The sequence below is a fragment of the Gekko japonicus genome, unplaced genomic scaffold, assembly GCF_001447785.1.
Source record: "Gekko japonicus isolate JY-2015 unplaced genomic scaffold, Gekko_japonicus_V1.1 scaffold569, whole genome shotgun sequence".
Taxonomy (NCBI): domain Eukaryota; kingdom Metazoa; phylum Chordata; class Lepidosauria; order Squamata; family Gekkonidae; genus Gekko; species Gekko japonicus.
This window is the reverse complement of record NW_015164681.1, coordinates 965,265-977,293: the sequence shown is the minus strand read 5'-3', so window position 1 is coordinate 977,293 and position 12,029 is coordinate 965,265. Positions and strand designations below refer to the sequence as shown.

Sequence of the window (12,029 nt, the reverse complement as noted above, 5' to 3'; positions counted from 1 at the left end):
TGGCATGACCTAAAAGGATGATGTGAAGGTATGGAAGAATAATAGGCTGATCAAAGGTAAAGTGGGCCACGATCCTGTATTTTTAATGGGTGTGCAAAAAATGGGTCCCCCACCACAGGTGCGCTTGCACCTGCTGAAATGGAGCCTTTTGCATAACTATGAAAGATGCAGAAGTTGCTGTGCTGGCCATATTGCGGAAAGGCAGGATATAAATCTCTTGATCAGGGGTCATTTCTTGCAGGAGCGCACAGGAGCGGAGCTCTGGTAGTAAAGTGCCCAGGGGGCAGGTACATGCAACAAGCCCCATCCCCTGCTCCCAGCAGCCCTCAGTCAGAGCAAGAAGCAGCCAGGTAAGTTGCAGAGCCCCCCCCCCCGGCCAAAACAGTCCAGTGGCACCTTTAAGACCAAGTTTTATTCAGGTACAAGCTCTCCCTCCTCTGCGAGGACAGATCTGCACGTTCCTCCCCCCCCCAATAGCTACCAATCCAAAACCGTCCAGTGGAGCCTGAGCGGTGGGTGTTGCCTTCTGACACACTTCCGGTGATGTCAGCGGGTGTGGCATATGCAAATAAGTTATGCTAATGAGCTCCTGCACCACTTTTTATATGAAATGACCCCTGATCTTGATTAAATCAGTAAATACAGGGGTGCCAGGTCCAGGGTGGGACATTCCTGGAGATTTTGGGGTGGAACTCGGAGAGGGCACCGTTTTGGGGGATGGAGGGACCTCAGAAAGGTATAATGCGCCCTGACCTGGATAGCCCAGGAAAGCCCGATCTCGTCAGGTCTCAGAAGCTAAGCAGGGCCGACCCTGTCAAGTACTTGGAAGGGAGACCTCCAGAGAATACGAAGGCTGAGAGGCCAGTGACAGGCTATCAAGCTACTTCTCTGAATGTTCTCCGTGCCCCGGTAAGAGTTGCCATGGGCCCACACACACGCTTGCATGCACACAAATGCAAAAACACCAAAATTTAAAAAGCCCCCCTCCAAAGCCGCCATTTTCTTGAAGGCAACTGATCTCTGTCATTTGGAGAGCAGTTGTAATTCTGAGAGCTTTCCAGGCACCAACTGGAAGTTGGCAACCCTATTTATTTTATTTATTTATTTATACATTAGACTTTATATCCCGCTCGAACCCCTTTTCAGGGGTCTCTGAGCGGCTTACAGGTCGGTGCTAGTCACCATTTATATGGGAGCCCCACCCTGACATGCGCGTCACCCGGAAGTGACATGATGACGCCGAGCAGGCTGGGGGCGGGGCCACGGTCATCCGAGGGAAAAGGATGGTCGTGGCCCCGCCCCCAGCGTGGCTGGCATCGTCACTTCCGGGTGATGTGCGTGCGGCATGCGCGTGCGCTCCAGCCGCCAGCCGGGAGTCCCCCGCTGCGGCGCAACACCGGACTTGGCAACCCTAGCCCACGTTTGAGCAGGGGTTTTTCAAGCATTCGACCTTCAGGGAATGCCTCCCACCAACTTACGCCAAGGAATCCCATAATGCCTGCCACACAGCCTCTAGGTGGGGCCTGGGGATCTCCTGCTTTTACAACTGATCTCCAGCTGGCAGAGATCAGCTCCCCTGGAGAAAATGGCTGCCTTGGAGGGTGGGCTCTGTGGCCTTGTCCCGTGCTGAGGCCCCTCTCCTCCCCAAACCCCGCCCTCTCCTGGCTCCACCCCCAAAGTCTCCAGGTATTTTCCAACTCAGACCTGGCAACCCTACACAGAACCCCACTGAGAGATTTCACTGCATGTTCTAAGCCACATGCAAAGTTTATGCTAAACGTTTCAGCATCTCGTTTTCCAACTCTCGCTGCCTTGTTCTCTTCCCTCTTTCCCCCTTAGATATAGCATTTCCCATCTTTATTCCTTCTATAGTTTTGCTGCTTCTTTCTCTGTAGGATTCCACACACCCCCATCCCTCATGTTAGGGTTGCCAGCCTCCAGACGGTGGTGGGAGATCTCCTGGGATGACACCTGGTCTCCAGGCGACAGAGATCCGTTCCCCTGGAGAAAATGGCTGCTTTGGAAGGTGGACTCCGTGCATGTTAGGGTTGCCAGCCTCCAGACGGTGGCGGGAGATCTCCTGGGATGACACCTGGTCTCCAGGCGATAGAGATCCGTTCCCCTGGAGAAAATGGCTGCTTTGGAAGGTGGACTCCATGGCATTATAGCCCATTGAATCCCCTCTCCTCACCCAAATGCCGCCGCCCTCAGGCGCCATTCCCAAAATCTCCAGGCATTTCCCAACCCAGGCCCGTAGCTACAGTGGGGGCATTTTGGGGCCTGGCCCCCCGACTTCCTGCCACGGCCCCCTGACTTCCATGCAGCCCCCCAACTCTCTGGGCCGCCTGGAAGAATCCCCACGGCTGCCCCTTCCCCAAGCGCAGCTTGCTTCCCCACGTAGGCAAGCAGACTGCAAACGCTGCAAAGGTGAGTTTTTTAAAATTTAATTTTTTTTATTTTGTGACATCAGTGCCCCCCCTGATTTATTTAAAGGACCCCCCCCGAATGACAAAATCCTGGCTACAGCCCTGTCCCAACCTGAGGCAGGAAACCCTGCCCCACGCACATCCCCAAGGACGCATCTACAGTGGGGCACCTCGGGGCTAGGCCCCCTGATTTAGTAGCAAGGCCCCACAACTTCCCATCCAGCCCAGGGCCCCCGAGTGGCGGCAGGTGATGGGAAGGAGCCGGGTGTTCCTTTAATTCGATTAGCCAGTGTTCCCTAAGGAATTTAAATGCCCCCCGACCAGTGTTTCCTCTAAGGTGAACTAGCTCACAGCTTTTTAGCCTCCGGCTCACACATTTTTGTCTTTGCTCAGGAAGGATGGCTCCAGAGCCAACTGATTCATGCAGCAGCCAAATTGCTCGCTCACAACTTTAATGCCAGTAGCTCACAAAACAGAATTTTTTCTCACAAGACTCCACAGCTTAGAGGGAGCGTCGCGGCCCCGACATTAAAAATCCAGCCTTGGCTGGGAGGGCAAGGTATACATTCAATAAATAAAGAAATACTCCTGGCTACCGGCCCGCACATCTCTTATTTCATTTGTTGCCCCACCATTCAGCTAAAATCAACTCATAGGATTTTTTATTAAAAAAAAACCCAATAGAAATGGCATTAAAATTCAGTACAAATGTTATCTGGGGAGCTGAGAGATGGCTCTCAACTGGATCTCGGGTGCGAGGGAGAGGCGCCTGCCCGCCTCTGTCATCCCTTTGACAGCCGTCCTGAATGGCCGCTGAAAGCTTTTGCCTGTCTTGTGTAAAGTGGCTGTAACTGTCTCCTTCATCTCAAGGGTTGGTCTCTAGTTCAGTCTTTGCTGGTGTGATCCCCCCCCCCCAACGTCTACAGCCCTTGGGAACCTCCGTTGCAATTCTTCACATGTACGCAGCTGGTAAACCAACTGTCTCTTCTTTCACAGTCTAATAAAAACGTTGCTTTTCTTCCCCCTTAGTTCCCTTCTTTCTCATTCCTGTCAGCTTCACTTATCCCTCTGTCCACATTCAAAAACACAGACATGCATGGTCCAGATTTTCTGATAAGGTCTGTTTCTCTGTTTAAAAAAAACAAAAACCCAAACTCTGCAGGCTTTCCAAAGAACGTAGGCCAAGCTTCCTCGGCCAGCACTTCAGTTTGCTTACAAGCCATTCAGCCTTCGCCTCCACTGTGAAGAAGAAGAGTGCTTCCTTCTCCCTAACCCCAGGTCCAAATTTCCACTCCGCCACTGATGGTCACTGGCAATGTTCCCTCTAAGCTGTGGAGTCTTGTGAGCCAAAATTCTACTTTGTGAGCTACTGGCGTTAAAGCTGTGAGCGAGTGATTTGGCTATTGCATAAATTAGTTTGCTCTGGCGCCATCCTTCCTGAGCTGAGACAAAAATGTATGAGCCAGAGGCTAAAAAACTTTGAGCTTAGCTCACACTAACTCAGCTTAGAGGGAACACTGGTCACTGGGTAGGGTTGCCAAATGTTACCTACCTTTCCGGCGGGGGACTCCTGTGCGGCTCCCGGTGCGCATCACAGGGAAATGACGTCATGACGCCGGGCACGCTGGGGGCAGGGCCACAACCATACAAGGGAAAACCATAGAGTTTTCCCTTGTATGGCCCCGCCCCCAGCGTGCCCGGCGTCATAACGTCACTTCCCTGTGACATGCATGCTGGGGCCGGGTTCCCCCCGGGGCCCGATTCCCCGGCCTTGGAGAACGGGCCTCTGGGGCGGGGGGATTTCCGCCCCACGGGGGGGTTTGGCAGCCCCACGGGGGGATTTGGCAGCCCTATCACTGGGTGACCTTGGGCCAGTCACACGTTCTCAGCCTGACCTACCTTACAGGGTTGTTTTGAGGATAAAATGGAGGAAGAGGAGAATGATATAAGCTGCTTTGGGTCCCTACTGGGGGAAAAGTCAGTATATCAATTGTAATATACCCAGTTCATACCGCGTGGCCAGCTTGGGCTCCACGCGGTCAAGCACAAATGTTGAGCTTCGGTCAAAGAGACAATGGACTATGCGGATCCTAGCCCGTGCCAATCAGTGGGCTAGGTTCCCGGCCGAGAGCCTATGGAACTCTCGGCCACTGTAAATAACCTATTGGGAAGTGGGGGGTGTGTGTTTTGGGTGGCGGTTTCACAGGGAATATAAGCCGGCCTGCGAGCCGGCCAAAGTTGTCTTGTTCCTGATCGAATAAAGTACGCTTTGCTGAAATCACTCTCCATCTGCGTACTTTTCATTAATGAAATAAATAAAGCAATGGATAAAGTCTCTTTCCTGGCCTGCCATGTTCCTTCACCTAGAAGCTCTGTCATGCAGCGCCATTGCTCATTGTTGTTTCATATTTGGCATTTGAGACTTTTTTGGGGGGGGGACAGACATGAGTGGTCTCTGTATTTCTGTGAGCAAACAAACTAGGGGTGGGTGAGTGGGTGGGGGGATGGAGGGGGAAGGAAAGGCCCTGGAAAAGGGCCCAGCCCCCCACAGGAGATGCCTGGCCAGGATGAGGCCACGAGGGTGAATCCTTCACTGAGACAAGACCTCCTTCCCCACATCACCGGCTCATACCTGCCCCCTTTTTTTGGATTGGAGTGGCACTGGCAGGGGATACGGGCCCTGGGTTCAAGTGCCCCCTGTCAGGGTGGGAGTAACCCAGGGATGCCAAATTCCAGGTGGGGGAGGGGCAGAGATCTCCTGCTATTACAACTGCTCTCCGTACAGTAGGGATCAGTTCCCATTGAGAAAGTAGCCACACTGGAGGGTGGACTCTACGGCACTGTACCCTGTGATGTCTCTCCCATCCCCAAACCCCGCCAGTTTGGTGTGGTGGTTAACTGTGTGGACTCTAATCTGGGAGAAGCAGGTTTGATTCCCCACTCCTCCACTCGCAGCTGCTGGATGACCTTGGGCAAGCCACATTCTCTCAGAGCTCTCTCAGCCCCACCTACCTCACAGGCAGTGTTCCCTCTAAGCTGAGTTAGCGTGAGCTAGCTCCCAGTTTTTTGGCCTCTGGTTCACACATTTTTGTCTTAGCTCAGGAAGGATGGCTCCAGAGCAAGCTAATTTATGCAGTAGCCAAATCGCTCAATCACAACTTAAATACCAGTAGCTCACAAAGTGGAATTTTTGCTCATAAGACTTCACAGTTTAGAGGGAGCATTGCTCACAGGGTGTCTGTTGTGGGGGAGGGAAGGGAAAGGAGTTTGTAAACCGCTCTGAAAATCCGAGCAAAGGGTGGGGTATAAATCCAATCTCCTCCTCCTTCTCTTCTTCTTCCTCAGGCTTTACCCCCCAAATCTCCAGGTATTTCCCAACCCAGAAGTGGCAACCCTAGGGAGACTCCCCGCAGCCCTCAGGCCACCGGAACCCTTCCTGGCGCCCTTAATGCCAAAACACAGTTCTGAGTTACCTGTACACAGAGCATATTTATACTTCCAATTTACACTGGTTTAACTGTAAAAACATCCTACCCTCTTCCCAAGAATGTTGTGAACTGAACTTTGCCATGGTTCTATCAGTTTGTTTGCTGTTTTTACTGATTCAGGACCCTTCAGCGGGGTTTCTTGGTTAGGAGCCGAGGAATTCTGGTTTGAAACTAGATTTACATGTTTACACTTCAGTGGGTGCTAAGAAACCATTGCTGACACGTGACAGGAAATAGGATGACCCATCAAAAAGCAGACTCCTCAAGGGCTGAAGAAGACATCCTGACTGCTGTGACTTTCTGCCAATCTAATTTTTTGCCACCCTGTGTATAAAATAAAGTATGCTGTTGGACATGACGAATGGGAAGGGAGCCAGACTAGTGGGAATACTGGACAAAATATGCGTGAGAGAATCGATGTGTAACAGAAGCCTTGACTAGCAGACTTGGGAGATTTGGTGGGATTAATTCCATTTCCCACGGGGGGCGTGGAGCGACATCGTTAATTAGGCAGTCGCATAGCTGGTGAGCTCCCGAACCTACCCTCTTCCTAGCCACAAAAACAACTGACTGAGTCATTTTTAACGCTGAAAAAACCATGGGAAAAACTGGAGGAGCGAAAAATAGCTCTTCAAACAAAATTTCAGAATCTATGACTATTTATCTCAATCAAGATAGGCCAACGAGAGCCACGGGCACAAGAAACGAAACCGCACACAAAATGGCAACCGTGCCAGCCTCTCCCCAAAACGATGAAGCTCCAATCTGCAAAAGAGACCTAACTGAATTAAAAACAGATATTCAACAATTCTTCAAAGAATCAATGACTGACCTACTACGCCCAGTCCACTCAAAACTAGAGGAACTGGAAGAAGAAATAAAAGAAATCTCTACAACGGCAGAAGAAGCCTACTTGAATGGATCAGCGATGCAAGAAGAATAAAAACTTTACAAAACTCAGAAAAAGCCCTGAAAGAAAAAAATCATATCAATGGAAAACAGATGGGGACTCCAGAACCTGAAATTCTGCGGCATAGCAGAGAATGCTGAAGGTACGACAGATCTAGCACTATTTCTCTCCACATGGCTTTCTAAATCTCTTAACCTAGAAAATGGCGTTGCACCGGCAATAGCCAAAGCCTACCGCCTCGGCCCTCTAGCTTCAGCTGAACCGAATCGTCCCCGAGACATTTTAGTTCAATTCATATATATGCGCACGAGAGACTGAATCCTAAAGGAAGCACGCCAAAATGACAACTTAACTTTAATTGGAAAACAAATACAAATCCTGGGTATGAGGGATGTAGGATATCTTGAAATTGAAATGAGAAAATAATAAAGACCAGCGGATCTGGCATTGATTTAATCGGCGTGTGGATTGTAAGTGTTCCAGATTTCGATGGTCTGTGAGGACTTGGACCGGGTGACGAGCCCCTTCGAGATGGTGTCGCATTCCTTTTCAGCTTCTGTAATGCTCGCCTTGCAGGTGGGGTGTTCTGTCTGAGTTCTAGGGAACCGTGGGAGTGCTTTCGGTTCTCAGCTTCGGCTCTAACGGCCTGGTGCTCCTTCTCCCGCAAGCGGGAATGTGGCTAATTGGCCTAAGGAAGGGGGTGTGTGCATACGAATACCCTATATCCCATTATGCTTGTAGGGGTGACGCCATTCTTAACAGTGCTTTTGTTAATGCATCTATAGCTCTTCAATAAAGTATAACCTTTCTGTGAAGCATGTACTCAGTTGTTGGCTGTGGAACCTGACATTCGCCAGACTTCGAATGCTGCTTTGATAGCTAGTAACTCCCTCTCCCATATGGTATAGTTGCGTTCTGCTGGCGTGAGTTGGCGGGAGTAGTAGGCACAAGGCTGTAAAGGCTGGGTGCGGTTGTCCCGCTGAGAGAGAACGGCCCCTATGGCGACACTGGAGGCGTCTGATTCGACGGTGAAGGGGAGTTGGGGGTCTGGGAATCGTAGCAATGGACCAGAGGCAAAGCAGGTTTTTAAGGTGGTGAAGGCACGGTCTGTCTCAGGTGTCCATTGAAATGGTTGTTTTGGCCGAAGTAGACATGTCAAGGGTGTGGTTAAGGCTGCATAGGACGGAATGAATTGGTGGTAATAATTGGCAAAGCCGGGGAGTCGTAGGACATCCTTTCGATTCTGAGGGGCTTGCCACTGAAGAATGGCTTCCACTTCTCTCTCTTTGTTTGAAATCTTAAAAACACAAAAATATATTTCTTAGAAAACAAATATACGAGATCTAATCTGTGAGCCAAGAGCCGAAAATGGACATATTGGTATCAAGTAAAGTGGCAAAACTTCTTTTAAGTTTTTTCCCCCTGAAAGGTGTATTACATTTTAATGCAACAGCCTGTTCTGATGGTACTTTAAGCTTTTCATGATGTCATCAAGATGGCCAAAGTCATTTCCCTACTTTTTCTCATTTGAGCTAGTGAACCCAACTACCAATTTCAAATTTTAGAGCACTGTGGGAAAGCTAATAAATTCACTTACTAACATGTCTGGCGCAGGGGTCATTTCGTAGAAAAAGAGCTAGGGGAACTCATTAGCATAACTCATTAGCATATGCCACACCCCCTGACAGCGGGAGTGCAAGGAAGCCCCGCAAAGGCCCTCCCTGGCCCCAGGCAGGCAGGGGTGGGGAGAGGCAGGGAGGAAGCAACTTACCCTCCCTCTTCTCCTGCCTCCTCCTGGCTGAATGAGGGCCGGAAGCGGGGCAGCCGGAAGCAGGGGGTGGGGCTTCGTCATGTGCCCTGCCCCCCGTACCTCACCCGGGGGAACTGCGATCCCCCGCGATCCCCCCCGAAATGACCTCTGGTCTGGCGCAAAGGGCTGGCTACGGTGGCTGCACAGAGCCAGACAGCACCTCTCTGTTTCCTCCAGGAAGTCTATTTTCCCTGGAAAGTACTTGTTACTGGCAGGCTCCTGAGAGCCCGGGATCCCACGCGCAGTTCCTGTGCTCCACTTTCTTGCATGTCTCTCCCTCTCCCTCCCACAGCCTCCCAGGCTGGCAAGGGCAGAAAGGTAAGTTAATTAACTCCAGCGTAAGTTAATTGACTTTAATTAAATTGCCTTTAATTCGATTAGCCAATGCCCCCCAATAAATTTTAATGCCCCCTGATGTAAAAATTCCTGGCTATGGGCCTGGCTATAACTCCAGAGGATCTCCGGGTCCCACCTTGGAGGCTGGCATCCCTACCCTTTAGTGACTTTCTGCTTGCCCTCCCCTGAAACGTCTGCACAATCTATGCCTTCTGCCATTTCCCTCATCTATAAAATGAGAATGTAAACTCTGTGAGAGCAGGGCTCCTCCCTTCTCCTTCGGTATGATTTATATAAAAAACTGTTTTGTGTCCAAGTCTAAGTAAGACTATTAAAAAGGGAGCTGTTGTCTGGTTTTGCTGTCTCAGCTAAGTGCAGCCCACTTGAGAGGGGGGGTATTTCTAAGGCGCAAGCGCAACACAACCGATTCTTCTCCAGCACTGTTGTGTTCTAAATTGTATGCTTTCTGATGTCAGGGAAAAGCCCGTTCGAGATCTCCCAATGCCTTCTGTGCTTTGGGCTTCTCTCCCAGACTTATCCTGTGAACACGTGGGCAGTGTTTATGCAGGGCATTTTTATCCCACCTCCCCCCCCAAAAAAAAGGATTCCAGATCTGAAGCATCTCTGTGCTGGCCGAAGCAAACCCCGACTAATTCAGCTCAACGGAACTCACATCCTGCAGCGACTTCCGTCACAATAAATCTGGCCGTCTTCCAGGTGTCACAAGACTCCTTTGTGTTTAGTCTGTGGCCTTATTTGGAAGTTCCATTGATTTGACGCTACTTCTGGAGACAGCTCTGCCTTATAGCTAAGCAGAAGGAAATAAATATGGCTTGCCTCCCTCTATTTTTCCTTTCCCTCTGCCGCCCCACCAGCCACAGCCGGGACACTCACCTGGAACTTCCTTCTAGAGCTCGTTGTATTTCTTCCCACAATGAGCCTTACTCCTAGTTATATATAAGGATAAATAATAAATAAATAAATAAAAATTCAAACATCTGCCACTAGGGGGGCCTGTTGAACACAAGAGGCAACATCACTCACTGGTTTTTAACAGGAAACATGACCTAATCATACCTTTTTGCACCCAAAATAACAGAAAGGAGAAAAAATGGGTGGGAAACCACAAGACAACCCCCAGATTTATCCCACATAGATGACAGGTGGTTCTATATGGTACTGTTTCTTCCATCACCTGTAGTACGGAAGCTTATGCGCAGCATGACACTTTGTTGGTCTTAAACGTGCCCCTGGATTCAAACTTTGTTCTGCTGCTTCAGACCAACACGGCTGCCCCACCTGAATCTGTAGTACTCTTGTTATCCAAAATGGATTTAAAGGCATAACTCCCCAGAGCACATACAGAGCGTCTTGCCACTGGGACCAAAGTTTTGTTTGCTTTTTAATCAAAGGACTGGAATGTACACTCCCTTCTCTGAAAAAATTAAAGGTAAAGGTTTCCCTTGCTTGAAATCCAGTTGAATCCGACTCTAGGGGGCAGGTGCTCATCTCCGTTTCAAAGCCGAAGAGCCAGCACTGTCCGAAGACATTTCTGTGGTCATGTGGCCGGCATGACTAGATGCTGAGGTGCACGGAACGCTGTTACCTTCCCAACGAAGTGGTACCTATTTATCTACTTGCAAGTTCTTGCTTTCGAACTGCTAGGTTGGCAGGAGCTGGGGCCAGAGACGGGAGCTCTTAACCTCTGAGCCACCATGGATTGCTAAATCCCAAAGACCCTTTGTAGTGTGAATAGCAAGCAGAGCAATTCATGAAAACAGGAGACCTGGATCCCTTGCCCGTTACTGGTGCCATCTCTCTTACAGTGTTGCTGCAATAAAAAAACAACAAGGGGGTGGACATGATTTCCCCCCTAAGTTTGTGTGAACGAAGGTGGGCTAAAAATCTGGTGTGTGATACATGGCAGCCTTTTTTTTAAACCATCAAGTCGCAGCCAGTGTTCCCTCTAAGCTAAGTTAGTGCGAGCTAGCTCACAGTTTTTTAGCCATCAGGTCACACATTTTTGTTTTAGCTCAGGCGGGATGGCTCCAGAACAAAGTAATTTATGCAGGAGCCAAATCGCTCACTCACAACCTTAATGCCAGGAGCTCACAAAGGAGAATTTTTGCTCACACGACTCCAAAGCTCGCAGCCCGTTTACACCAACACGACTCGCAGCCCGTTTACACCAACCTCATTGGGTTTTCAAGGCAAAGAGACATTCAGAGGTTGGTTTGCCGTCACCTGACTCCATGTTGTGCCTCTGAACTTCCATGCTGGTCTCCCATCCAAATACAAACCAGGCCCCCAACCCAGCTTAACTTTCAAGATCTGACAAGACTGAGCGATCCTGGACTATCCAGGACAGGGCAATGGAAGCCCAGTGAACATTAATGCTTAGTTAATTGTTTTTTTAAAAATATTGTTATTCATTCAAATTTTCAATTGTTGTTATTCATTAAAAACTTTATCCATCGTTCCATCGGGAGGGGCCATGGCTTGGTGACAGAACTCCTGCTTTGGCCAGACCAGAAAGGGTCCTGGGTTCAATCACCGGCATCTCTACTTAAAAGGACCAAGCAGCAGGTGATGTGAAAGACCTCTACCTGCCGCTGCCCGTCTGAGTAGACGATGTTGACCTTGAAGGACGTGGTCTGATTCAGCATAAGGCAGGTTCATGTGTTCATGCTTGCTTTAATTTTACTTGCTTTAATTTCTTGTCCACCTTTCGCACAGAGACTCGAGGTAGATTACAAAGTTATAAAAGATAATGGGGAAAACAGTATACTACATACAATGAACAACACAATAAAACTGGGTTATACAAATCAAAGAACAATGACATAGCACCAGTATAATATATCACATAAACTCAATTTCTCAGAGAACAATGATCCAATAAACCGGATTTCACAATTAAAGTACAACCAACACAGAATAAAATATGTGTATATGTATATAACTCTGCCTGTGGGGTGTGTATGTGTGTGTACGTACGTATGTACGTACACACACACACACACACACACACACACACACGGCAGATCCCCCCCCCCAAC

General features: G+C 49.4%; 1 protein-coding gene across 1 annotated transcript in view; it reads left to right on the top strand.

The window, feature by feature from the left end:
* The first annotated feature begins 2,318 nt into the window (after nt 1–2,318).
* Nucleotides 2,319–12,029, top strand: part of TBC1D4 (TBC1 domain family member 4) — a 166,071-nt gene continuing 156,360 nt past the window's right edge. The window contains exons 1-2 of the mRNA XM_015409319.1: nt 2,319–2,427; nt 8,927–8,952. Coding sequence (XP_015264805.1) covers nt 2,319–2,427; nt 8,927–8,952 — 135 coding nt within the window. The remainder of the gene's footprint in view (nt 2,428–8,926; nt 8,953–12,029) is intronic.